At 40.9% G+C, this 24578-nt stretch overlaps 2 protein-coding genes across 2 annotated transcripts in view; one reads left to right on the top strand and one right to left on the bottom strand.

Moving 5' to 3' along the window:
* Positions 1-24578, top strand: part of LOC146390481 (serine/threonine-protein kinase 26-like) — a 55813-nt gene that overhangs the window by 16811 nt on the left and 14424 nt on the right. The window lies entirely within an intron of this gene.
* LOC146390482 (E3 SUMO-protein ligase ZBED1-like) lies at positions 14317-17095 on the bottom strand. Its single transcript, XM_084923527.1, has 3 exons — positions 16314-17095; positions 15232-15854; positions 14317-15142 (listed from the first exon to the last, which is right to left on the bottom strand). The coding sequence occupies exons 1-3, from the start codon at positions 16384-16386 to the stop codon at positions 14750-14752; spliced, it is 1089 nt and encodes a 362-aa protein (XP_084779653.1). The 5' UTR covers positions 16387-17095; the 3' UTR covers positions 14317-14749.

Below are 24578 nucleotides of genomic sequence, written 5' to 3'. Positions count from 1 at the left end.
ATGGGCTTGGAGTTGGCCTCTAGTGTTGTACGCCACATCCCCATTGAGTTCCTGATGAAGGCTCTTAGGGTCCTGTTGATCTTGTACAATTCTAAGCATTCCAGGATCCAGCTGTGGGGCATTGAGTCATAGGCCTTCTTGTAATCAATCCAGGCAGCGCACAGGTTGGTCAGTCTGGTCTTGCAGTCTCAGCTGACTGTTCTGTCTACCAGTAGCTGGTGTTTTGCACCTCTGGTATTCTTGCCAATCCCTTTCTGTGCCCCACTCATGTATTGACCCATGTGCCTGTTCATCTTTACTGGTCCCTGTTCAGGGAGGTCGCTATGGTCTGCCCTCAGATCCACTAGCCACTGAGCATTGCCGTTATGGGTTGCGTCCTTCTCCCATATGCTCTTCCAGTATTGCTCCATCTCCAGCCTTGGTGGTGCTGTTCTCTTATTGTTCCCTTGCCACTAAGAGTACACCTTTGCTGGTTCTGTGGAGAACAGCTGGTTTATTCTCCTGCCTTCTATCTCTCTGGTGTACCTCTTCAAGCGGCTGGCCAAGGCTGTGAGTCTTTGCTTGGCAGTTTCCAAGGCCTCAGGTATGGACAGTTTGCTGTATTTCTTATGCACCTTCTTTGCCACACCTTTCTGCAACTCCATTAGTTGGCTAACCTCCCTCCGTGCTGCTTTGATCTTGCTCCATGGAGGGTACTGCCCCTTGTGGCTGTTCAACTTGTAGCCAAGCATCTCACTGATCACTGCTGCCGTATTGTAGATCAGTTTGTTAGTGCCTGTAATCGTGGTTGTAGGTATCGTCTGTAGTGCTGCATTAACATCATCTAGCAGACCTTCTGAGGGTACTTCACGTAACCTTGGTAACCGGCTACGTGGGATCCAGGTTTCAAGCTTGGCCATGATCCTATTTCTCAGTATGTTCCTCTCGCACTCAACGATCCTTCTCCTATCGCACTTGGGGCTATGTACCCAATCTCGGGTGGGGGTGATGATATCTCCCCCCTGACCTGGCGTCCTGACTCCTCCTTGCCGTAGCATTTATGTTGTACCTCGTCAATCTCTAGCTGTGATAGCAGTCCCTTCTTTCGAATGTTGGAACACTGAGCTACTAGTTGTTTCGCCGTCATTGTGGATGTTGGGTATCGAAGAATCCATAGGTCCCTCATCCTATTCATGTAGCCCCTTCCGCCAGGTTACTTGTGTAGTAGCATTCCAACAACGCCCTGTTTTCGTCTCTTGCCCACCGATGCCTTCTTGTTCCAGTTGCCCACTTGTTGTCAGGGTGCCCTGGTTCCTCAACACCTGACGCGGACCTTGTTGATCCGGGCGACGTCCGAGCCGGCATGCCTTCATATTTATCTGTCTCGCTCATATTCACATATATATATATATATATATATATATATATATATATATATATATATATATATATATATATATATATATATATATATATATATCTATATATATATATATATATATATCTATATATATATATATATATATATATATAAAAAATTTTAATTTATTGGCTGACTATATGAAACCATCTACCATTTCACATTATACACTGTTTACAGCAATATTTTTTCATGTTTATAATGGTCACTGTAGTGGCTATATTAATTTCTTCAAGTTCTCTCTTACTCTTATATTTAAAATAACCACCCTATGGACGGACAAGCCACTGTTTTTATGCGTACTTATGTTAACAACAACGACAATAAAACTATTGAGTGGCTCCGCACACAGAATTTACAGAAAATGCACTATTTTGTTATATATATCGTTATTGGGATTTTGGTCCTATCGCACAGCCCTATTTCGAATATGAAATAAAGAATTGAAAAAGTGTAAATGTGAAAGGACTTGATGGAAATGTATCTAACTGTATATGAGTTTTATACTCAAACTAACACTTTCTGTCTACGTTGTTACTTTAAAGGGTAGAAGTTACAGGCTTTTAAGCTACATGAGGGTATGGTTTGTTTTTTTTGTTTTTGTTTTTTTACAGCAATCCTGAAAAAACACATTTAGCAGTGGGTTTACTAAGCAGGGCAAAATAGTGTTTACATGCTCTCAGCAAACAGCGTTACAGGTGAATTACAACAGTTTTGCAGTTTTATTTTTGCCACTTTATAATAAAATGAACTTGTTTTTGTTGGTAAACATCGGCACAATTATCAGTAAATTTCATGTTGTGAACGTTAAATTAGTTGATTTAAGTATTCTTCTTCCTATATTTTGCACTTTGTTAAAGGAACTCCTAGAAATGCAGCGTCTGTCACAAAAATCCCTCCTAAATAAATAAAGACATTTATAATAAAGAAAGTTATGCGATATGACCAAAATCTCATATCCCGATATAAGAATTCTATCGTCCGATAACGATATAAATCACAAAAATGTAACATTTTCTGTAAATTCTGTGAATCTCGGGAAGCTCGACTGGCATGAAGCGTTTCCAGCTGCGCGTCATGTAGCTGGAGTCCAGTGTTTTAACAGATGCATGAAACGATACATTTTTAGACATAAGTTTTAACAGCTGCCGTTTTCTTTGTGAGTATTTATTACACGGCGTGCTGCGGGGAAAAGCCTGTTCTAACGTTTGACTCTAAGGTTTATTTTTTAGCACCTGGCGGCTCTTTTTTACTTCTCATCCATAAATAATCTGCTCTTTCACGTGATTCAGTTTATTTTGAAAAGTCTCAACAGGATCTTGAGCTTTATTGTGAAAGGTTTATGTGGAACATAAACAAGCGGACACGCGATGGTGTTACCGTCGTTGTTGCTAACGACAACCCATAAAAACAGGCGCTTGTCCGTCCGTAGTGTGGTTATATTAAATATAAGAGAAAGAGAGAACTTTAAGAAATGAATATAGCCACTACAGTGACCATCAGAACGATGAAAAAATATTGCCGTCAACAGTTTATTTTGTGACACCACGAAACAAACGATAGCGTAAAATGAAACGATAGACGTTTTTATATCGTCATCCGATATATATCGTTATATTGAACAGCCCTAAAGACAAGTTTTTTTTCTTGTTTAAAAATAAAATTTATTAAATTTAGACTTTTAAGAAGGAAAAAAAGTTTCCACTGAGTGAACACGTCAGTAAATCTGGACCTTGAGCTGTGTTTAAAACTGCAGCGTCCTCTCAAAGTGTCACTTTGTGAAGAGAAAATCATGTTTTTGTTCAGGTTCAGTGTTTCAGTAGCAAAACTGATCCAGTTTAATGTTTGTGATGTAAAGGAACAATAGTAAAAATTGGTACGCTGGATGCTTTACCCGTTTTCTGATAATTCACATCAAAACTTGAAAGGGTCATATCACCATGTAGCACAGGTCAAAACAGGCTATAATGTATGAAAGGGCTTTTTTGAATTTATAGGTCATTGGACTTGAAATGAATAACAAAAGCATTTTTTTTTTTAACTTTTACACAAGTTACACACTAAACTTTAGTAGACTTTTGTTTTACTTTTTTAAAATGAACACACCCGAAACTCTGGCTGATTGGGACCCACACCCCGTTTCACACCTTGGCTCAGGCGATTAGAGGATCATCAGGGGGTCCTTTTGTCCCTCTGTGGGGGGATACTCCCACTAGGTTTATATCTGGGACTCTCCACCATTTGACCTTAGAACTGAAGAAGCTTCTCGGATGAGAGGTGAAACGTCTTCAAGTAACTTAAAGAAGTCCAGACGCTTTTCTTTGCAAGCTCCTTTGACTACGATGACCTGGATGACTGAGAACCTTCACAGACATAGGAATGCTTGCAAAACAGACGGTGTCTAAAATATTTAATAGTTTCTTTTTTTCTCCCCTCTGAAGACTAATGTCTTGGTTTGTGCTTTAGCTGTTTCTATTTTAAGCTGTGACTGTTTGCTTTCCAAACCTTTTGGTGGAAACACAGAACACCCGACCAGAACAGAGCCGTCTCTGTGTCGGTGGAAACGCCCCCAACTGACGTGCTTCCTCCCTGAAGGCAGACGTGAGCGCGCTGCTGCTGCTGAGAGGTTCAGGAGCTCCAGCTTTCATACAGACTCTCAAAACCACCCATAGAGACCACCCGGGGCCTGTGGGTGCTATTCTTGGTTTTACCGCCCATTAGTGTTTTTGCATGTTATTTACTTGCAGTTAAAATTACATTTATGCTGCGGTGATGACAAAAATGCACAGTTTGAAAGACGGTGGATTTTAGCGTATTTCCTGCGACTATACTAAACGTGAAGCCTCTGCGCTTTTACTGCACAGAAAGAAAAGTTAAAACATCTGCAGTTTAATGTTTAAAGACCTCTATTGTTTAGTTTCACATGTAAGAGTCTCCTAAACTCTGTGGCCTGAGGAGGAGAACACCCAACACTGAAAGTATTTGAAATGTGAACATTTAAAGGGCCAAAGAGGAATAACAGCACTTAAAAATCCCCAGTCTGCTCATACTTCTAGATTCGTGGGGTTAAACATAACATCTGATTCAAACATTTTTGTGCTAAAGTTTTGTTAAAGTCATTTGGGTGAAACCATGAGGGCCAAGAACTCCAGTTTTTCTTTGTTGTCATCAGCAGGTTTATGATGGCTCGGGGGTAAAAACAACGCTGAGCTCATGCTGCTAAAATAATGTGACTGAAAATGATAAATAATGCTGATTGGATAATAGAGGAGGGAAGGGAGAGACACTTTCTCTCCGTCTGTCTCTGTTTGTCTTTGAGGAAGCCATGTGGCTCTTTTATCATATTCTTACATCATAATTGATAAATAAACAGTCACTTTCAGGACTTCCTTATTGGCTTGAAGTGAATTATGAGGCAGGCGATTATGGATTTCCCAGATGGCAAACAAGATTGTACCAAAGGCTTTAATTGCTTTTGGTAACTTTTGCCTTACTGTAATGTAGATGTAGATGTTAATGTAGATTTTTCTAGAATTAATTTTATTTAGATGCTTTTACAATTTAGGTTTTACCCCTTTTTGTGCTACATGAATGATTCTTTCTGTTCTCTTTTTTGTTTGTTTATTTCCTTGATTTAAGTTTCGGTCCATAAAGTGTCAGAAAATAAAAAATAAAAAATCAGATATGTCTGTGAAGGTTCTCAGTCATCCAGGTCATCGTAGTCAAAGGAGCTTGCAAAGAAAAGCGTCTGGACTTCTTTAAGTTTACTTGAAGACGTTTCACCTCTCATCCGAGAAGCTTCTTCAGATACCCTAAACCTGGGTATATTACATTTGTTTAATATGTAAAAAATATTAAATGCTGGAACCTGAAAATATTGATCCTTTAAAGAGAAGGAGTGGCTAATTTACAACCACAAACAGCTATGTAAACCGAAAATATGTCAAAGGGCTGTCACACTCACACAGGTATTTTAATTGGCTGTGACAGGTGGGTGTAGCTGGGCTGGGAATTACAGGAAACGCATTTAAGGGAATGATAAAGAAGTTCACCATGTTTCACTGCCTTTTGTAAAACAAACAAGAACTGATGCTAAGATGCTAAGAAACATTTTATTATTTTTTTTATTTTTTGAATTAATTTTTTAAAAAAACTTTCTTTCCCCCTTAAAGATAGCAGTCTTATGATTGGCTACCACTGGTGATCAGAAGGTTTGAACAGCAGATGGGAGGAGTTTCTGTGCTCACAACCTGAGATGACCATATAAGGCATACCTCCTCTCTGTGATATCACTCAGATCCAAGAGTAGAAATAACTATTTCCGCCTGAGCTGAAAAAGGTCATCTTTAGCCTCTTCTTGTTTTTGTTCAGCCTTTTTAAACTTGTTCATTCACGGTTCAGTTCATATCTCAGTTTTTGGCCTGCAGTCTGGAGCTCTTTCTGTAAAGAGGTCAACTACATCAAAATTAGAGCAAAAATATTTTGTGATGTTCTTTATTCTTTATCAGAAAAGATCCTTTAAAATCAAGTCTTTTACCAAACTAACATGCTTTAACAGCTGCATAAACAACATGATCGTGTGACTAGTATACAGATACATGTATATAATACTAAAGCATTTTCAGTGTTGGGAAGGTTACTTGTATTTCACTACAGATTGTAGAATACAGGGCCCAAAATGTAATTACTCAATGTGAGTAACGTATTCTGAATACTTTGGGTTACTTAGTATATTGTCATGCTTTTCACAACTACATGAATGTAGCAATGACATCCTGCAAATTCTTGTTTGTTTTTCTCTACCAATTGGCTTATAAGCCCAAATCTCTCTGAGTAGACAATATATTTACTTTAGAGGAGAAAAGACGTATGTTAAGATAAGATGCTAGCTCGGTGGCGAGTAGCCTTCAGTAATAGTAATAAATCACACAGCAATAGAACATTGAAAATACTGAAGTGCCTTAGAACTGAAGAAGCTTCTCGGATGAGAGGTGAAACGTCTTCAAGTAACTTAAAGAAGTCCAGACGCTTTTCTTTGCAAGCTCCTTTGACTACGATGACCTGGATGACTGAGAACCTTCACAGACACTGAAGTGCCATATAACCCAGGTAGCTACCACAACTAAAGCAAGGTAGTTGCAGCAGGCTAACTTTAGTTTTTAAAAAGAACTTCTTCCAGATATTTCTTTAGGTTGGAGCCTTTTGACGCTGAGAGCAGCTTGTTTGCTGGCAGAGTTTGCGCTGCACGGTCAGATTTCGCTCATCCCTTTCTTCTTTAAATATGAAGTGGTGTTGGAATTTCCAAATAAGAAATGCATTCCTGCCCGTGCACTGCTGGCGCTGTTGTGCTGGCTTCAGGTCCATTGTGTAACTGACGCCATCAACATACAGGGAATGCTTACATTAGTCTCTTATTGCGTGTTTTGTTTGGGTTTCCGGCAATGCATTTAATTACCAAAATTAGAAACGGAAATGACCCCCATGAAATCCATTTATTCCAACAAAGTAACTGCATTGTAATTATCACCTATTTAAACCGTAACTGTAACAAAATACATCCATATTTTGTATTTTAAATACATAACGCCGGTACATGTATTCCATTACTCTCCAACAATGTACATTTTCTTTACCTCAAACTGTGTTTTACCACGAAGCTCAACTCAGTTAAATGCTGTCATGTAATCCTCCTGATCCGTGTTTCTTAGTTACGTTCTTGATGACCACCCTAAAGTCAAATTTAAAAAAAACAAAACAATCAGGCCAGTTGACAAACCTAGAAGCAGTTCAACATTTAGAGTAAAAATGTTTTTATTGACACCTCTATAACGACTCTTTGTGACTGGTTTCTTGTCATGAAAAGATCTAGATTAAAAAAAATTACTTACTGTACTTATACTGGCAGCAATTTCTCACCTTTAATCACGTTTTTCAATAACCCATTACATTTTATTCTCTCCACTATAGCAGGGGTGTCACCAGGTTTGTTTGTTTTTGTTTTTTTAATAGGGTGTCATGAGGCTCCAACAACTAAGTTGGAGGTTGTGGGAAAAGCCATACCACTGCATCCCTTTAGATTCAGACAGGCACCATGGCCTGTATAAAAATATGATTTAATTATCTCCTGTTTCTATTGCATCCTGTCACGTTATTCCCTTGACTTAATTATCTATTGCTTTTTATTGTTTTAATGTAAATTTTAAATGGATTTACCTTTTTTGAGCACACAAACTGTTTTCATAATCCTAGTCACATTCATACAGTGCTTTTCTCTAAGATTCACAGACCGATGGATGCACTGGGGGCAACTTGCTTTAAGTATCTTGACAAACTGAGTTGGTCAATCTGCCAGCCTTCAGCTTGCTAGATGACCTGCTTTACTACCACAACTGCCCTGTCCTAGTGTGCCTAGATGTTAAATGTGAAGATATAACTGCAGTTTTTGTCATTTCAGCTGTTAGTTGTACTTTCATGCATGCTGAAATGTTTTTTTTTACTTAGTCACAGAGGCATGTTTTCCTTCAGTTGCTCCTGCGTCATGGTGCTTTTACTGCTTTGTGTTTGTTGGTAGCAAGCTCTTTAGGTTATTGTACAGAAAGTTATTGTCATGCTCTGCATTGCTGTGTTCTCCTTTCTGCATTCATCCTTTTTTTTTTTTTTCTTCGCCTCTCTGCTCAAGCTAAAAGTATCATTAAACAGTAACCGCTGTATTTGCTGACAGGGTGTGGCAGCATTGTGGGTACTGAGTGCGCTTCTGTGTGTGCGTTCTTTTTTTAGTCCAGAGAGGAAACTCAAACAGAATCATAGGAATATCATACACTTCTGTGACCAGCACGTTTGTTACATGTTACTCCAAGTCTGAGGACAAAATGTGAGTGTGTTTCATAACAAGTGCATGAGGCCACTTAAAACACAAAAAAGGCCCAGAGTAGGGCTTTTCGATATAATGATGTATATCGGATGACGATATAAAAACATCTATCGTTTCATTTTACGCTATCGTTTGTTTCGTGGTGTGGCAAAATAAACTGTTTACAGCAATATTTTTTCACCGTTTTGATGGTCACTGTAGTGGCTATATTCATTTCTTAAAGTTCTCTCTTTCTCTTATATTTAATATAACCACACTTTGGACGGACAAGTGCCTGTCTTTATGCGTTGTCGTTAGCAACAACGACGGTAAAACCATCCCGTGTCCGCTTGTTTATTTTCCACATAAACCTTTCAGAATAAAGCTCAAGATCCTGTTGAGACTTTTCAAAATAAACTGAATCACGTGAAAGAGTTTGCAGAGTGTTTACGGATGAGAAGCAAAAAAGAGCCGCCAGGTGCTAAAAAATAAACCTTAGAGTCAAACGTTAGAACAGGCTTTTCCCCGCAGCACACCGTGTAATAAATACTCACAAAGAAAACGGCGGCCGTTACAACTTGTGTCTAAAAATGTAACGTTTCATGCATCTGTTAAAACACTCGACTCCAGGTACACGACGCCCAGCTGGAAACACTTCATGCAAGTCGAGCTGCCCGAGATTCACAGAATTTTCAGAAAATGTAAAATGTTCGTGATTTTATATCGTTATCGGGACGATAGATGTCTTATATTGGGATATGAGATTTTGGTCATATCGCACAGCCCTAGCCCAGAGTATATCACACTGAGCGATAGGAATCATATTAAGGGCCAGATATGTATACACTTAATGGACGCTTAATTGAACTGAATATGCACATCGCACAAAGCCTTCACATCCAGCTGCGATTTACATAAAGCCATATAGCAGATCATGAGTCACAAATCCTCCCAGACTATGGAGTTAAACAGTTTTTTTTTTTTTTTAAAAAAACAAGATATATATTTTCATTCGCCCTGTTCTACTTCGTGTCTTTGCTATTACTGTCGCCCAGCATAATTTGCAGATGATGTTGTTTGCCGCCGCTGCAATGCTTTCAACCAAAAAAGGCGCAGCTTGATGACACCATCAACATGGCTATCACAGTAGAGCGGTATAGTCAAAATCTCTACCGTTGGCAAAATTCATATAATTTCTACTGTTTCTACCACCCACCCCTACTGTACGCAGTGATTAGTAAACACTTAGTTAGTTAGTGTTGTTTTAAGAGATCTGAAATGTAAATGTGTCCATTTCTAAAGCGTTAAAGAGAGGCCTGTCTCTCCCTTATCTTAATTTTATCTCCCTTCAGTGTGAACTCTCCTTTTTCTCACATTCTGTGCTGGATAGCTTGATCTCCGTTTAGTCTGCTGAAGGGCAATTTACAAAGAGTCTGGACTTTAATGTGTGATCTATATTATACATGATAATCTGTAACTAAATTGAAACATTTTATTGTGAAAGGTTTTAAAAAACCAAATGGGCAAGTTACAGACTTGCTTCTCATCTGTAACTCATGCAGTAGACCACATCCTTACCCACAGATTATAATAGAAGTGGGTCGATAAAACCCGCTGCAAAAAAATGGCCGCGAAATAAAGATGAGTCAAGTGAGGTCAGAGGAAAGGTAAAGCATTGCTTGTTTGCAGGAAGTCAGTTATGCTGTCATGCTGTTGACTGACATGGATAAAACCAGAAAGACCAGCAGCAGTAGCAGATTTGGTCCCATAACTGTGGTAAAAATCAAGAAAAACAGGCAGGAAACTGCAGCAACAATTGCCTCAGAGATCTAGATCTATCAGATCTGTCTGTTTATGGAGTGCTCAGAGTAAGAACGAGTTACATGACGTAGCCCAACCGCGAACTGTGGCAGTGAGGCACACTGCAGGTTTGGGAGAGCGTAGGTGGGAACAGTCCGAGAGTTTAGAGCTGTTCTTCATAGAAACGTAGGAGAATTTGATTGTGAACCAGAAAGAAAGCTGGTAAATAGGACTGCACACCTGCTAAGGAAAGGGGTTGATTAAAAAAAACAAAAATGCAATTGGAACAACTCAGTTCAATCGGGCTAATGACAAAGAAAAATTACGAGATAACTTTTATCTATATTTGAGGGTATTTAACAAACTAGTGAGGACGACACTGCTACATGCGCTGCAGATGGCGCTGAGAAAGTGCAAAAAACAGACCATCTTACAATTAGTAAAAGTTACTCACGTCAGACGGCATATACGCTGATTCTGAAAATATTGATATGTATTTGTTGGGCTCAAGGGAGCGCCATTCTGCTTTTGGCGCTTTTGTGCTAAATTTGGTGGCTGTTGAGGTTTTAGTGTCACTTAAATCAGGGCGCGCAGGGGCTGAAGTTATAGAGCAAAGCTGCGTACATACTGTAAGTGATTCGCTTTGACGCTGGCAGCTGGTCATTTTCCAACATTTCAGGTTTTGGTTGCCTAGCTGAGCCTCTAATGGATTGATATTATGTCATATGTCAGCCACCGGTATTCTTCACTCTTAATGGTAGGTAGTAGTTCAGTCGCTCGTCTAGAAGTTTATCTTTGTCCACATCCTTTCGATTCTTTCGCCCATCGTAGCGACAACATTCTGCAGACTTTGGCCATCACTTCACTGCAAACGGCCTCCTGCATGAACGTAGCTTTAGACACAGAGTGCTAGGAAGCTGATAAGCCTGAACATCAGTCATGTTTTCTCACAGTGATGTTGGGGAATTGTTGATGCAGTCATTAAACTTAGTTACAAAATTAACCAGAAAATAAAATATCAGATGGAAATCTCACCATTTGCCAGGCATTAGCCAGTGACAGCATCCTGGATTATCCTCTTTTATGACTTTTAGAAGTTTCTCGATAAAAGAAAAATATGCAGATTTACTTTGCATTTTATTCTGAGACTGAGCTTATAAAGAAAAGGTTTTTATTGTGGTCACAGCAGAGGGACAACCAGATAAGTTGCCTCCTGTTGGTCATTAATAAAAATGCAGCTTCCATGTTTGCAAAACTCGAGCCATTTTATGTCCGTGATACTCTGAGAAGACTTAGTTGTAGAAACTGCTCAGAGAATGGTGAATTACACGCAGTGTAGGGGTGGGCAATATAAACGATATACAATAGAAACGATATAAATTTGGCCAACGATAGAGATTTTGACTGTACCGCTCTACCGCGATAGCGCATGTTGATGATGTCATCAAGCTGCACCTGTTTTGGTCGAAAGCATCGCAGCGGCTACAACCATTATCATCTGCAAATTATGCCAGGTGACAGTCATAGCAAAGAGATGAAGCACTTTTGAAATATGGGGAAAGCCAAAAACTGCGCTTCCTCCACTTCCGTAACATTGATTCATTAATGTTGAATTCTCTCGCAGCTGTTCTGTTCCCATGTTGTTGCAGTATATTAATAACTAACCTCTATTGTGGATGAATAACCTCAGAGTTCTCCTGACTGAAGTTTAGCCCGTGTATAGCATCCTGCTATGTGATTGCATTTGTCCCTGACCACCAGAATCCCTCACATTAACTTTTATCGAGTGGAAAAAAAGTTCATCCTCCAGCTTCACTGTGCTAATGTTATGCTAACATAGCTGTGTCGCTAGCAATCACGTAACACAAGATTATATACCAGGTAGTCCAACTTCAGTAACCCTGCAAACGCCACTGCTGTTTAGTTTTCTGTCTTCATTTATGTTGGAAGTGATAGCAGAGCTGTACGTTTTAATTAGTTTCAAAAATCTCTCAGTCAGTGGGGGTCTTGCTCTGCCCAACTTGATGTTTTATTATTGGGCAGCCAACATTCAGAAGTATACCTATTGGCTGACTGATCCTCAGACTTCTTGGTGATGCCTTGAGGCTCAATCATGTTTCTCTTCCTCACTCCCAGCACTATTATTTTCATCCTTTCCTGTTTCCCTGTTACGATTCACAGACAACCCTGTTCTAATTGGCTCTCTAAAAATATGGTATCAATTCCGGCGTCACTTCAATTCTGTCTCTGCTTCTGCTCTGACCCCAATCTGTAACAACCACCTCTTCCCCCCATCCCTGGTGGACTCCTCTTTCAGTATATGGGCAAGAAAAGGTATCAAATGTTTTTATGACTTCTTCAAAGATAACATTTTTCTCAGCTTTAGTGAACTTTGTTCTTTGTATGATTTGCCCTCGTATCATTTGTTCCGCTACTTTCAAATAAGACACTGTGCATCTTCTATCTTGCCAGAGTTTCCAAGTCAGCCTCTCAAGCCTTGGTGGGAAGACTTATTCCAGTTGAAGCCTCACAGTAAGGCTCTAATATCACAAATCTATACTTTAATTATGGCATCGGGCAATTACTCAACCAAGAAAATTACCTCGAGTTGGGAACAGGAACTGGGTCTTCAGTTTGTTGAAGGTTACTGGGACAAAGTAATTGACAGAATTCATTCTTCAGCCTCATGTGCAAGACTCTCCCTTATTCAGTTTAAGACGGTATACAGATTACACTTCTCAACATCTAGATTATCTAAAATATACCCCAGCATTCCTGACCTGTGCAACAGATGCAACACCTCCCCTGTGATTTAACTCATATGTTTTTTTGCCTGCCCGTCACTTCAATTATACTGGACTTTTTACTCTGAAGTGCTCTCTCATGTTTTGAGCGTTACTCTCAAACCATGTCCACTAGTTGCCATTTTTGGTGTTTCTGAGGACGCCACCCTGAACCTTAGTTGTAAGCAACTGAATATTATCGCTTTCACATCACTGCTGGCACGGCGTCGAATTTTGCTGTCTTGGAAAGCTCCTCACCCTCCAGCCCGATCACGTTGGCTGGAAGATGTTATGTTCTTTTTAAAAATGGAGAAAATAAAATTTAGACTCAGAGGAAATGTTAATAAGTTCTCACAGATGTGGCAGCCTTTTATCATTTACTTTAACTCATTGAAAACACTTACAATAGACTAAACTTTTGTACCACAGGGTTCCCTTTTGTTATGGTTTTGGGAGGGAGCTGATTTTTTTAAATTATTTATTTATTTTTTGTTTGTTTGTTTGTTTTTTGTTGTTTTCTGTGCTTGGGTTGTTGTTTTCTTGTTTTTCTTCCTTTTTTTTCTTTTTTTTTTCTGTTTTATTGTTATCATCCGAATTTTAATGGCCTAATTTGTTTTGATATATGTCTTTATATCGGTTGGTACTTGCTGTATTGGGCCTGATATGTTAAATTACATGTGCAAAACTTTATAAATAAAGAGGGAAAAAAAAAATCTCTCAGTCAGAACATGGTATGTCATGTTTAGGTGAAAACTAGCGAGCTAACTTTCTGTTAACTTCTAACTCCGTTAAATTACGGCATCCGTCTGACAATCCATCAAGCAGTGCGGCTTACCAGAGTTGTACTAAAACATTTTTTAACAGATTTCTGCACGCCCAAATCGGTTCGAGGTCAGTAAGCACAACCAGAATTCATACATAAGGCACACTCTTGATTTTTGAGAAAATTAAAGGATTTTAAGTGTGACTTATAGTGTGGAAAATACGTTATACAGAAGAAAAGAATATATCGCGATATATATCGTTACCGCACGTGCTTCGAATTATACCGCAATATGGATTTTAGGCCATATCGCCCAGCCCTAACGCAGTGTGTGACACAGTGTGCGTTTCTGATTACTTTGCACAGCAAAATGAAGATGGTGTGCCTTACATTTTATTGGTTTAGGTGATTAAAAGTGTCAAACTTTTTTAAGTGTGGCTTGAGTATAAATGTGTTTTAGGGCTGAACGATTATGGAAAATAATCTAATTGCGATTTTTTTGCCCCAATATTGCGATTGCGATGCGATTATTTTTTAAGGTCTTTGTCTTCTGTATTATTAAACAAAGACAAGCAATACATCATATAGTATGGCCAATACTATATTACATTAATTTTAAACTGTTCTTTCCTGGAAGACAGACCTCTGTTATGATGACATGAGGTGATGCATGAATTGATGACTGACATTTTTATTTAACTTCTTCAATCACAACAGTATATTTGAACATACACAATAGTTTATTTTTAGCTTACAAACATCTGAGCATAAAGTGCTGACAAGGAACCCTGGTGTAAACATTGAAATGAAAGTCAGTACAATGTGCAGATTGCAGAAATATACATAAAAAAATCAGTGGCTTTACCACACTCAGTTTTTCGACATCTGTGAACTACTAGACAGTCATTAAATTAAAAAATAATATTAAATAAATAAAACTAATAAATAAAAAATACACACATCTTACTGATCTCTGCAGTCAGTAACATTACACATAAAGTGCAAACATAATAGCAATTGTATAAACACACACACAAACACGCCTTTAAATTAAAACTGGCTGAACATCTTGATTATCTGCAGTAAGTAACAGCAACACAGCACAAACTAAAGTGCACAATGAGTATGGCTCAGCTAGCCATAATCATCCTAGCTCACAGGTTTTTTGCTAGGAAGACCAGCATATCTACTTTTGCTGGCTTTAAGGATGAGGGAGTGCAGGTCACTATATTCCCTCCAGTGCTGAACAGACGCTCTGAGGGGGCACTTGTGGCTGGCACACACAGATATTTGCGGGCCATCTTGCACAGTCGTGGAAAGTGAATGTTGTGCACCTTCCACCAGGCTAAGGGATCATCCTCTCCGTCAATGACAGGGGTCAACAGGTAACTATTCAACTCTGCCTCCACGACATCTTCAAGTGGCAGAGGCAAAGCTGAAGAGGCCGCACTGGTTTTAAAAAGACTACCAAGAGTCTTCTTTGCCTTTCCCCCAGAGGCCTGTGCACTTGGAGAATTTTGAGCAGTTTCAGTGCGAGACCTCTTCTCCTGCCAGATGGGAAGAGAGACATTAGTTTTGCAGTTAGCTTATATATAAATATTATGTGTTTGTGGAAATATAATTTTCAAGGATTTACCTGATTATGTGTACGTCTAGCCGATTCCACCATTTCTGTCTTCAGTCGGGCCTTAATGGCAGGAAGGTTGTCTGCGCTGATGTATTGCGTTTTGAACCTAGGGTCCATGAACGACGCAACATCCAAAAGCTCCTGGGTGTTGAGGTCACTATACTTGTCGTTGAGGTATGCCAGGACCTTGGTTTTAATTGATCTAGTCAGATCAGTGTCCTCAGCATCTTCAGCCAAGACTGATGTTGCCAGAAGATGGAGAACTGGCTTGAGGTAGGAGATGCTCACATACTCTTCTCCAGAAAGAGCATCAGTAAATTCGGAGAGAGGATGCAGTGCCTTATGAATGGACTCCAACACTTCAGCATCCTGCCAGGTTGGGATGAGGGAGCGTGCATGTCGGTCACCTGTCAATACCTGCGATATGGCTTTCATCTGTTCCAGCACTCTGGCAATCATTTTCTCTTTGGACCCCCATCTTGTAGGGCACTCAGTAATGAGAGAGTGCTCAGGAAGCTCCTTCTGTGCCTCAGTGAGTGCTGCCTTTTTCTTCCAACTGTGCGAGAAGTGCCCCACCAACTTCTTGCACAGCCCAATTGCTCTTGATACTCTACCATCTTTGATTGCATTTTCTGGAGGGAAAAAAAAAATAAAGTAAAAAGTAAAATTAGTGTTAGACATACAATTGCAGTTATGATGCAAGGTTTCACCATTTCTCTCTCTCTCTCAAATTCAAAGTTGCTTTATTAGCATGACTATGGGAACAGTGTTGCCAAAGCTATTGTTACATACATCATGACATACAAGAACATAAGACCATAAGACAAAAACAAAAAAGAAAATACATAAGAAGAGGTGGGTACATCAGTGTGGGGTTGACATAACATATCTAGAATTAACAGCAGTAAAGAACAAGATAAATAATAGTGTGGTGTGTTTGTGGGAGAGAGTGATACACAGGCTCGCGCATACATGCATGCACACGCACGCACTCTCTCTCTCTCTCTCTCTCTCTCTCTCTCTCTCTCTCTCTCTCTCTCTCTCTCTCTCTCTCTCTCTCTCTCTCTCTCTCTCTCACGGCAGTAACTTACCAATAGCAAGATGTAATCTGTGTCCGAAACACTGGAGCCTGGTCCATTCGTTCAGCTGTGCTGCTTTCACCATATTTGACGCGTTGTCCGTCGTTATGCAGACAAGGTTGTCTTCAGGGAGATCCCAACACGCAAGCCCCTCTCTCCCCAGCAGCAATGTTTTCCCCTGTGTGGTCTTCGGGGAAGTAGGCCGTTTGTAGGCTGCGAGCTTCGAGGTGGAGGTCTTCGGTAATGTAATGCACCGTCAGACTTTGATAGGGCTCTGCTGTACGGCTTGACCACATGTCTGTTGTCGCCGCAAAAAACTCAACAGCCTTTAACTCCGCTGCAACCCTCCGCCTACATTGCATATGTAGCTCGGGTATTGCAGTCTGACTGAAATACGTGCGGGAGGGCATTCTGTACCTCTTATCCAGTGTAGTTACCAAATTATTGAACCCAGGCTTGGTCACCGTATTGACGGGCATCATGTCTTTCGCGATGCAGTGGGTTACTGCTTTGGTGATTTCCACGTGCCGTTTTGAAGTGCGTTCATATGGCGTAACACCTTCAAACAGTTCGGTCAGTGATCCTTGCCGAGTAACGTTACTAGGTTTATTCTGCACACTACTAGATTTTTTAGCCATACATCTATCATACTCTGTTTTGTGCTGAGTCTTAAGGTGCTGGTACAAATTCGTAGTGTTTCCCCGAGATGTAGAAACTCTACCAAGACAGGTTTTACACAGTACCTGACTCTGTGCGACATCATCTCTTTTAAACCCAAAATATTCCCACACAGCTGATGTGCAGTTCCTCTTTGGTACTAGCATCCCCGCAGGCTCTGGTTCTGTTGAACCTGAGGCCATTGTGTAGGCTACAGCTTTGCTTGCTAGTTCACTCTCGGTAGACTGTTTCAAAACTTTGCTCCCCGTGTCACGTGACCAGAGTGCAGCCTCTGTGGTTAGACAATCTCGTTTGATCATATCACATGTTTTACTCGCGCATGTCACGTAAACAGAGTATAATCGCAGCCTTTGCGGTTAGAAAATTGCACTTGATCATGTCGCAATATTATCGCAAATGCGATATATCGTTCAGCCCTAATGTGTTTCCCAAGAACGTTGCAGTCTTAAAATATAACTGGAAGTTGCATCAGTCTGAACTGCTGAGCTCATTCTACATGTGAAGCATCACAATGATAAACACGGATGTTTTCTTCCTGTCGATCAAAACTTTCTTTATTGTTTTTCAAGATTTCTGTGAAATTGTCTGTGCCTACAGTTTTCAGCTTTGAGCACTAACTCCTTTTTGGGCTTCTTTTTTTTTTTTTTTTCTGTCACGGCCACGACAGCTTTGATTGGAAACTCGTGCAGGGTTTTGAGTCTATGCGAATGCAGAAACGGGAGAAATGAACTGAAATGACGTGTATTCCAGTGTAAGTGCTGCGCTTTGAGCCGCAGCAGCAGCTTTTAGGAAATGAGTGTAACTCAGATAAGTACTGTGTGCGCGTGTGTGTGTTTGTGTGGTCGCGCAGCTGTGTGTGTTCAGTTCCTGTTATCTTCAACTGTCATGCTTGTTTCCTTCTGCACCTCATTGCTGTTTGTGTGTGTCTGTGTGAGTCTGTGGTAACAACATTGCATTCATGTTGCAAAGTTTTGCGTGTGAGGAAATAAGGCAAGTCCCTGGGAATGTGATCAAGTTTTTTTGCGGGTTTTTTTGTTGCTCTAATAATTCATCTTTTATTTGGTTTCACTAATGGCTTCATATTGATACAGTCTTATATCTTATAGGTGTTTTTGTTTTGTTCTGTTTTGCTGTTTTCACTGCCTTTTAAAGGTTTTCAAACCAACATTTTAATTTTTACATCTTCATTTTTGTTAAGTACATTTAATTTACATGACAAGTCAATGTGCTATATAAATAAAGTTGTCACTCTCATTATATCACATGATAAATACTGTTTTAAAAAATTCTCTCTGTGTCCTCAAAACATTTTAGTTTGCTTTGAGGGATGTAAAAATCCAAATGTTTCCATCTGTCCATCCTCTTCCGCTTACCCTTGTCAGGGTCATATGGGGGGGGGCAGGGAACACCCTGGACAAGTTGCCAGTCTATCGCAGGGCTAACACATAGAGACAGACAACTATCCACACTCACATTCACAACTTTGGCCAATTTAGAATTACTAATTAACCTAACCGCACTAACTGCATGTCTTGGACTGTGGGAGGAAGCTGGTGTACCCGGAGAGAACCCATGCATGTTTTAAAATATAACGTACAAAATATTTGGGCGGTGGAAAAATTGATACAGTATAGTGTGGTGATATTTTTTTACATTGTTATATTGTATCGATACAAGGATACTAATGTTGGGGGTCCAGACTTGCATTAACTCAACTGAAAAACCACCCAACACTGAACACACTGGGTTTGCTCTGAATTAGAAAGTAGCTTTATCAAGCTAACGGCTCAGTCACACGAGTAAAAATACTACAACAAGCTCCGTACGTCTTTAAACTCCTGTGGCACTACGCATGGCAGGTTTTAGTGACAGTGTTGCATTCTTCAGTCTCATTTTGCAGCAAATAAAACTGAAGTGAGATCATTCTTATTGAATAAGTCAGATGTTAAAAGAGTTTAACTTTGAGGATGTAATTTGCATTTTAAAAATGATTATAAATTGCAATATATGCTGTTTCAATACTCAAATTAACGCAAAATGTTAAAAGTCACTACACCAAAAGGTTGATTCTGTTCATCTGGATGTAGCGTTTATGTAGCGATTATGGACTCAAATGTCATGTTTTTCACCGAAACATGGTTGAACAACAGCTGCCCGGACAATGCTATCGAGTTAGCAGGACGCCACACACACCAAGCCGACAGGCTAGCAGATGACTCCGGCAAGACCAGAGGTGGAGGTTTGTGCATTTATATTAACAATGCTTGGTGCATGAACTCCACTACTACTGAGAGTCACTGCTCACCTAATGCGGAGTTTTTAATGGTCAAATGCAGACCTTATTATCTCCCCAGAGAACTCACTTCGATCATACTCACTGCCGTGTATATACCCCCCGACGCTAATGCTAGGTTGGCCATGAAAGAACTTTCTGCAGCCATTAACAAACACCAGAATAAACACCCCGAGGCTGCTTTTATTGTTGCTGGCGACTTCAACCACACCAACTTAAAGACAGTCCTCCCCAGATTCCACCAACATGTCTCCTGCCACACCAGAGGAGACAAGACTTTAGACCATGTGTATTCCAATCTGGCTGGAGCCTACAAAGCCACACCCCTCCCCCACATTGGACAATCGGACCATCTCTCCCTGTTCCTCACACCTCGGTATTCACCACTCATCCAACGTGTGAAACCTGCTGTGAGGACAATTAAAGTGTGGCCAGAGGGGACAGACGCAGTGCTCCAGGACAGATTTAAAAACACAGACTGGAATACGTTCACCCACACAGACCTGGACCAGTACGCCTCATCTGTACTGGATTACATCTCCAAAACCACAGACAGTGTCACCACCCAGAAACGGATCACCATGTACCCCAACCAGAAGCCTTGGATGAACCGGGATGTTCGTCTCCTCCTGAAGGCCCGCAACACCGCCTTTAGGTCAGGAGATGCACACGCCTACAGCACAGCCAGGGCTAATCTAAAGAAGGGCATCAAAAAAGCCAAACACCATTACAAAAAGAAGGTAGAAGAACACTTCTCCAACTCCAACCCCCGACGCATGTGGCAAGGACTCCAGACCATCACAGACTACAGGACCACCAAACCCTCCCCCGCATCCTCTGTCTCCTTCCTCAACGAGCTCAACAACTTTTATGCTCGTTTTGAGCGAGGGAACCCCACAACCACAACCAAAGCAGACGTGACGCCAGACCACCAACCTCTGACTCTCTCCCCCACCGATGTAGGAGCGGTGCTGAGCAGGATCAATGTCCACAAGGCTGCAGGCCCTGATGGCATACCCGGGCGTGTTCTCAGAGCGTGTTCTGGGGAGCTTGCAGGAGTGCTGACAGACATATTCAACCTGTCCTTGGCCCACGCTGTGGTACCGGCCTGCTTCAAATCCACCTCCATCGTCCCGATACCCAAAAACTCCAACCCATCTTGCCTCAATGACTACCGCCCAGTAGCACTCACCCCCATCATCACTAAGTGCTTAGAGCAGCTGGTCCTAGCACACTTCAAATCCTGTCTCCCCCCCACCCTGGACCCCCACCAATTCGCATACCGCCAGAACAGGAGCACAGAGGATGCAGTCTCCATCGCACTGCACTCTGTCCTATCACACCTGGACAACAACAACACCTACGCCAGAATGCTGTTTATAGACTTCAGTTCAGCGTTCAATACAATCCACCCCTCACAACTCATCAGGAAACTGACAGACCTGGGCATCAGTTCCCTCATCTGCAAATGGTTACTGGACTTCCTGACCAACCGCCCCCAACATGTCCGGCTGGATAACCACTGCTCATCTACCATCACAATGAACACCGGTGTACCACAAGGCTGTGTGATGAGCCCCTTCCTCTACTCCCTCTTCACCCACGACTGCAGACCTGCTGATGGTTCCAACACCATCATTAAGTTTGCAGATGACACCACGGTGATTGGCCTCATCAGTGACAACGATGAGGCCGCCTACAGGGAGGAGGTGGATCGTCTGGCTGAGTGGTGCGACACAAACAACCTGCTGCTTAACACCGAGAAGACCAAGGAGCTCATCGTGGACTACAGGAGGAATGCTGACCCACATCCACCCATCCACATTAAGGGGACGGCTGTGGAGCGTGTGAGCAGCTTCAAGTTCCTGGGAGTCCACATCTCCGAGGATCTCACCTGGACGACCAACTGCTCCAAGCTGGTCAAGAAGGCTCACCAGCGCCTCTTCTTCTTGAGGACTCTGAGGAAGAACCACCTGTCCTCAGACATCCTGGTGAACTTCTATCGTTGCACCATCGAGAGCATCCTGACCAACTGTATAACAGTCTGGCACGGGAACTGCTCTGCCTCGGACCGGAAGGCGTTGCAGAGGGTCGTGAAAACTGCCCAGCGCATTGCTGGAGCACCACTTCCTGCCATAAAAGACATCTACAGGAAGCGGTGTCTGAAAAGGGCTGGGGAAATCATCAGAGACCCCAGTCACCCATCACATGGACTCTTCACCCTCCTGCCCTCTGGGAGGCGCTACAGGAGCCTCCGGACTAAGACCACCAGGTACCGGAACAGCTTCTTCCCCACAGCTGTCAGACTCCTGAACTCTGCCTCCTGACATCTGACCCACGTTAACACATGGACTGAACATACACACACCCACAATGGACAACTGTACCCTCAAACACACAATAATAACATGGACTGAACCACCACTCACAACCACTAGCACTTTATATAGATACTGTAGAAATTATCCACATATCTAATTTATCTTAACTGCACTACTGTATAGCTCTGTAAATAATCATTCTGTACATACGATAATTTTTAACCCTACAACTGTTTACAACTTGCATAGTTCCCATTTCTGTATAACTGTATATCTCAGATTTCTGTAAAGTTATTTATTTCATATTCTGTATAGTTTTTCATATTTATATCCTGTTCATAGCCTGTACATAGCTTGTACTCACTACAGCCTGTACATACCTATAGTTATAGAATATTCACAACATACTTCATACCGTGTACATTATAACATACCATAATAGACCCATTTCTGTAATATACTTACATATCTATATTATTGCTAATATATATTGTAATATATCTATATCACTAAAGCACTTCTGGATGGATGCAAACTGCATTTCGTTGCCCTGTACCTGTGCATGTGCAATGACAATAAAGTTGAATTCTATTCTATTCTATTCTATTCAGTGGGAGAAATGCCCATTGTTCATTCAGTGGTGCTAGTTCCAGTCATTGTGCAATGACTTTATAAGATTGGGGAAACCTGCAGTCAGCTGAGACTGAAGAAGTCACTTGGATGAGTGACGAAACGCTACGTCCAGATGAACACAGTCAACCTTTTGGGATTTACTTACCTGGAAGATTGAGCATGCATCAAGATGTTAAAAGTCACTATAATATCTTATTATTCTGTCTTTCTGCCTAATTTCAGCGATTTATATTTAAAACAAATCCTGCAAAAACAAGGGCAGCGTTTACTCATTAGTAACTCCTCTGCGAATCTTTATAGCTGAAATATTTTGTGCATGATAAGCAGCTGTTTGTTCAGTGAATTCAGCTGAGGGTAGTTCAGCCTCGCTGACCTCATCGTACTTGCTGCCAGTTAGGGTGACTCTCCAGCTTGCAGCGAATCTGCAGAGCAGGCACCTGTATTTACACAGCAAGGTCAGCACACCCACAATATCCTTCTGTTGTCTGGCTTCATCTGCAATCAGGCTTAGCGACTAAAGGCGGTTATCAGCTGGATAAGTCGGTCACTACATCAGAAACGTAGACTGGTCTATTAGCAGCTGATTTTTAACTATAATTAATTCTGTGATTTAATGGGAGTAGAGCAGCTGCGAAAGAATTCAACATTAATGAATCAATGGGGCGGAAGTGGAGGAAGCAAGAAGAAAGTTGAGTAAAGTTTGACTTATCTGACTGTTTTGTTTCCCTTAATGCGCCTTATAACCCGGTGTGTCTTATGGATGAAAACAGACCCCTTTCATCGACAGTGCGTCTTTTAATTCCATGCTCCTTATGGTCCAAAAAAATACGTATTTGACTTATTTATTTGGCACACTGCAGTTACATGTTGCAAAGCACCTCTTTTTATATTGTGTGGATGTTATACATGGTTATGCTCAGGATATATCGGCCCATTTCCAATGGAAATGCCTTTTGGTTAAACTGTCATCAAGGAATTTGCATTTGCACTGTAAAGTTTTTATATCGCTTTAATGCAATTATAAAGAAACAGCTGCTTGTTTAAGTGAAAATAAATTGATCCCGGTTTTTTGCACTAATAAAGTTGTAAAGTATTTTGTCTCGCGTCAATTATATTGTCAGTTATATCGTTATCGCAAATTATCAAATATATATGGTGATAAATATTTTGCAATATTGCCCTGCCCTACTCCCAGTTTGTCTTCGTACCCAGTAGGCACCAGCTGTGATGCTCTGATGGTTGCTTTTTGATGTGCTGAAGGTTCTGGTAGATGTGTTATGCACCTTTGACAAGGAATAATTAACACACACCTGAACTTTTAAACATCCCTGCATCTAAAGCATCATCAGGTATGCAATGAAGGAGGCCGGTGGATGTTTTTGTTGAAAGGCCTGTAATGTTTTATGCTACAGCTAGGGTGTGGATGCTACCTTGACCAGGTCTTTCTTAGAAGTTAGATTTATAGAGCAAACAAGGGAGGATCTAACAGGTGATAATCCATTACATTAACTGGCTGTTTATTGACATGCTTAACAGAGTTTTAGGCCTGTTCTTTCCAGCTGCGATGGCAAATGAAGAACAATAGTCTGTAAGGTCACCTGGTACAAATAGGTTCCCTGTTTTACAATCATATTACCATATTTAGGTTCTTGGTTTTTGTTTTTTTGTTTTTTGTTTTAACTAGCTTGCAGCCAACAGGAAAAAAAGGATCCTTGTATGAATCTATACTTCTTAATGATGCTCATCAGAGACAGACAAAAACTTTAGACACTCTTGAAACCCTCCTGGCACCTGAGCACTGAGATCCACAGGCCTTTCTTGGAATAGACGCATACCTGTTGAGCTCACACGTGACCTGCTCTGGAGGAGGTTTCATCTGCAGCTCAAGTTACCGTGGTGATGCACCTTGGGAAGAAGCACAGTGTAAAGCACAGGTTGAATGTGAAGTTAAGAGGATAAGTCCCTAAACTAAGGAAGGAGCGACTAGAACTGCCTGAACTTTCAAAATAAGAGTTAATTATTTACTAGTAATTCCTGATCAGTTTACACGTGATTGTTACACCTGGTGGCCCGCCTGAATAGGCTCAGTGTGTCGATGCATTAACACTCATGAGCCAACAGTTTTACTGGAAGTTATATAATATTCAAATGTGTAATAAACACGCAGGATGTGCAGATGTTTTTGGATCCATTTGACCTCAAATGTCACAGCGCTGCTGAGCTTCAGTAACAGAAATCTGGTTTTCTGTTGCTGTTGTTGGAATTGTAAAAATACATTCAATTTCAAGCTACAGCTTATTTAATAAAAAGAGAGATGTTTGTCTGAACCAGACTGGCCATTCCACGTCATGA

This window comes from Perissodus microlepis, chromosome 3 (assembly GCF_051167445.1).
Source record: "Perissodus microlepis isolate ML-2025 ecotype Zambia chromosome 3, ASM5116744v1, whole genome shotgun sequence".
In the NCBI taxonomy this organism is placed as follows: domain Eukaryota; kingdom Metazoa; phylum Chordata; class Actinopteri; order Cichliformes; family Cichlidae; genus Perissodus; species Perissodus microlepis.
The sequence above is the reverse complement of the archived record's forward strand: the minus strand, read 5'-3'. Positions and strand labels throughout refer to the sequence as shown.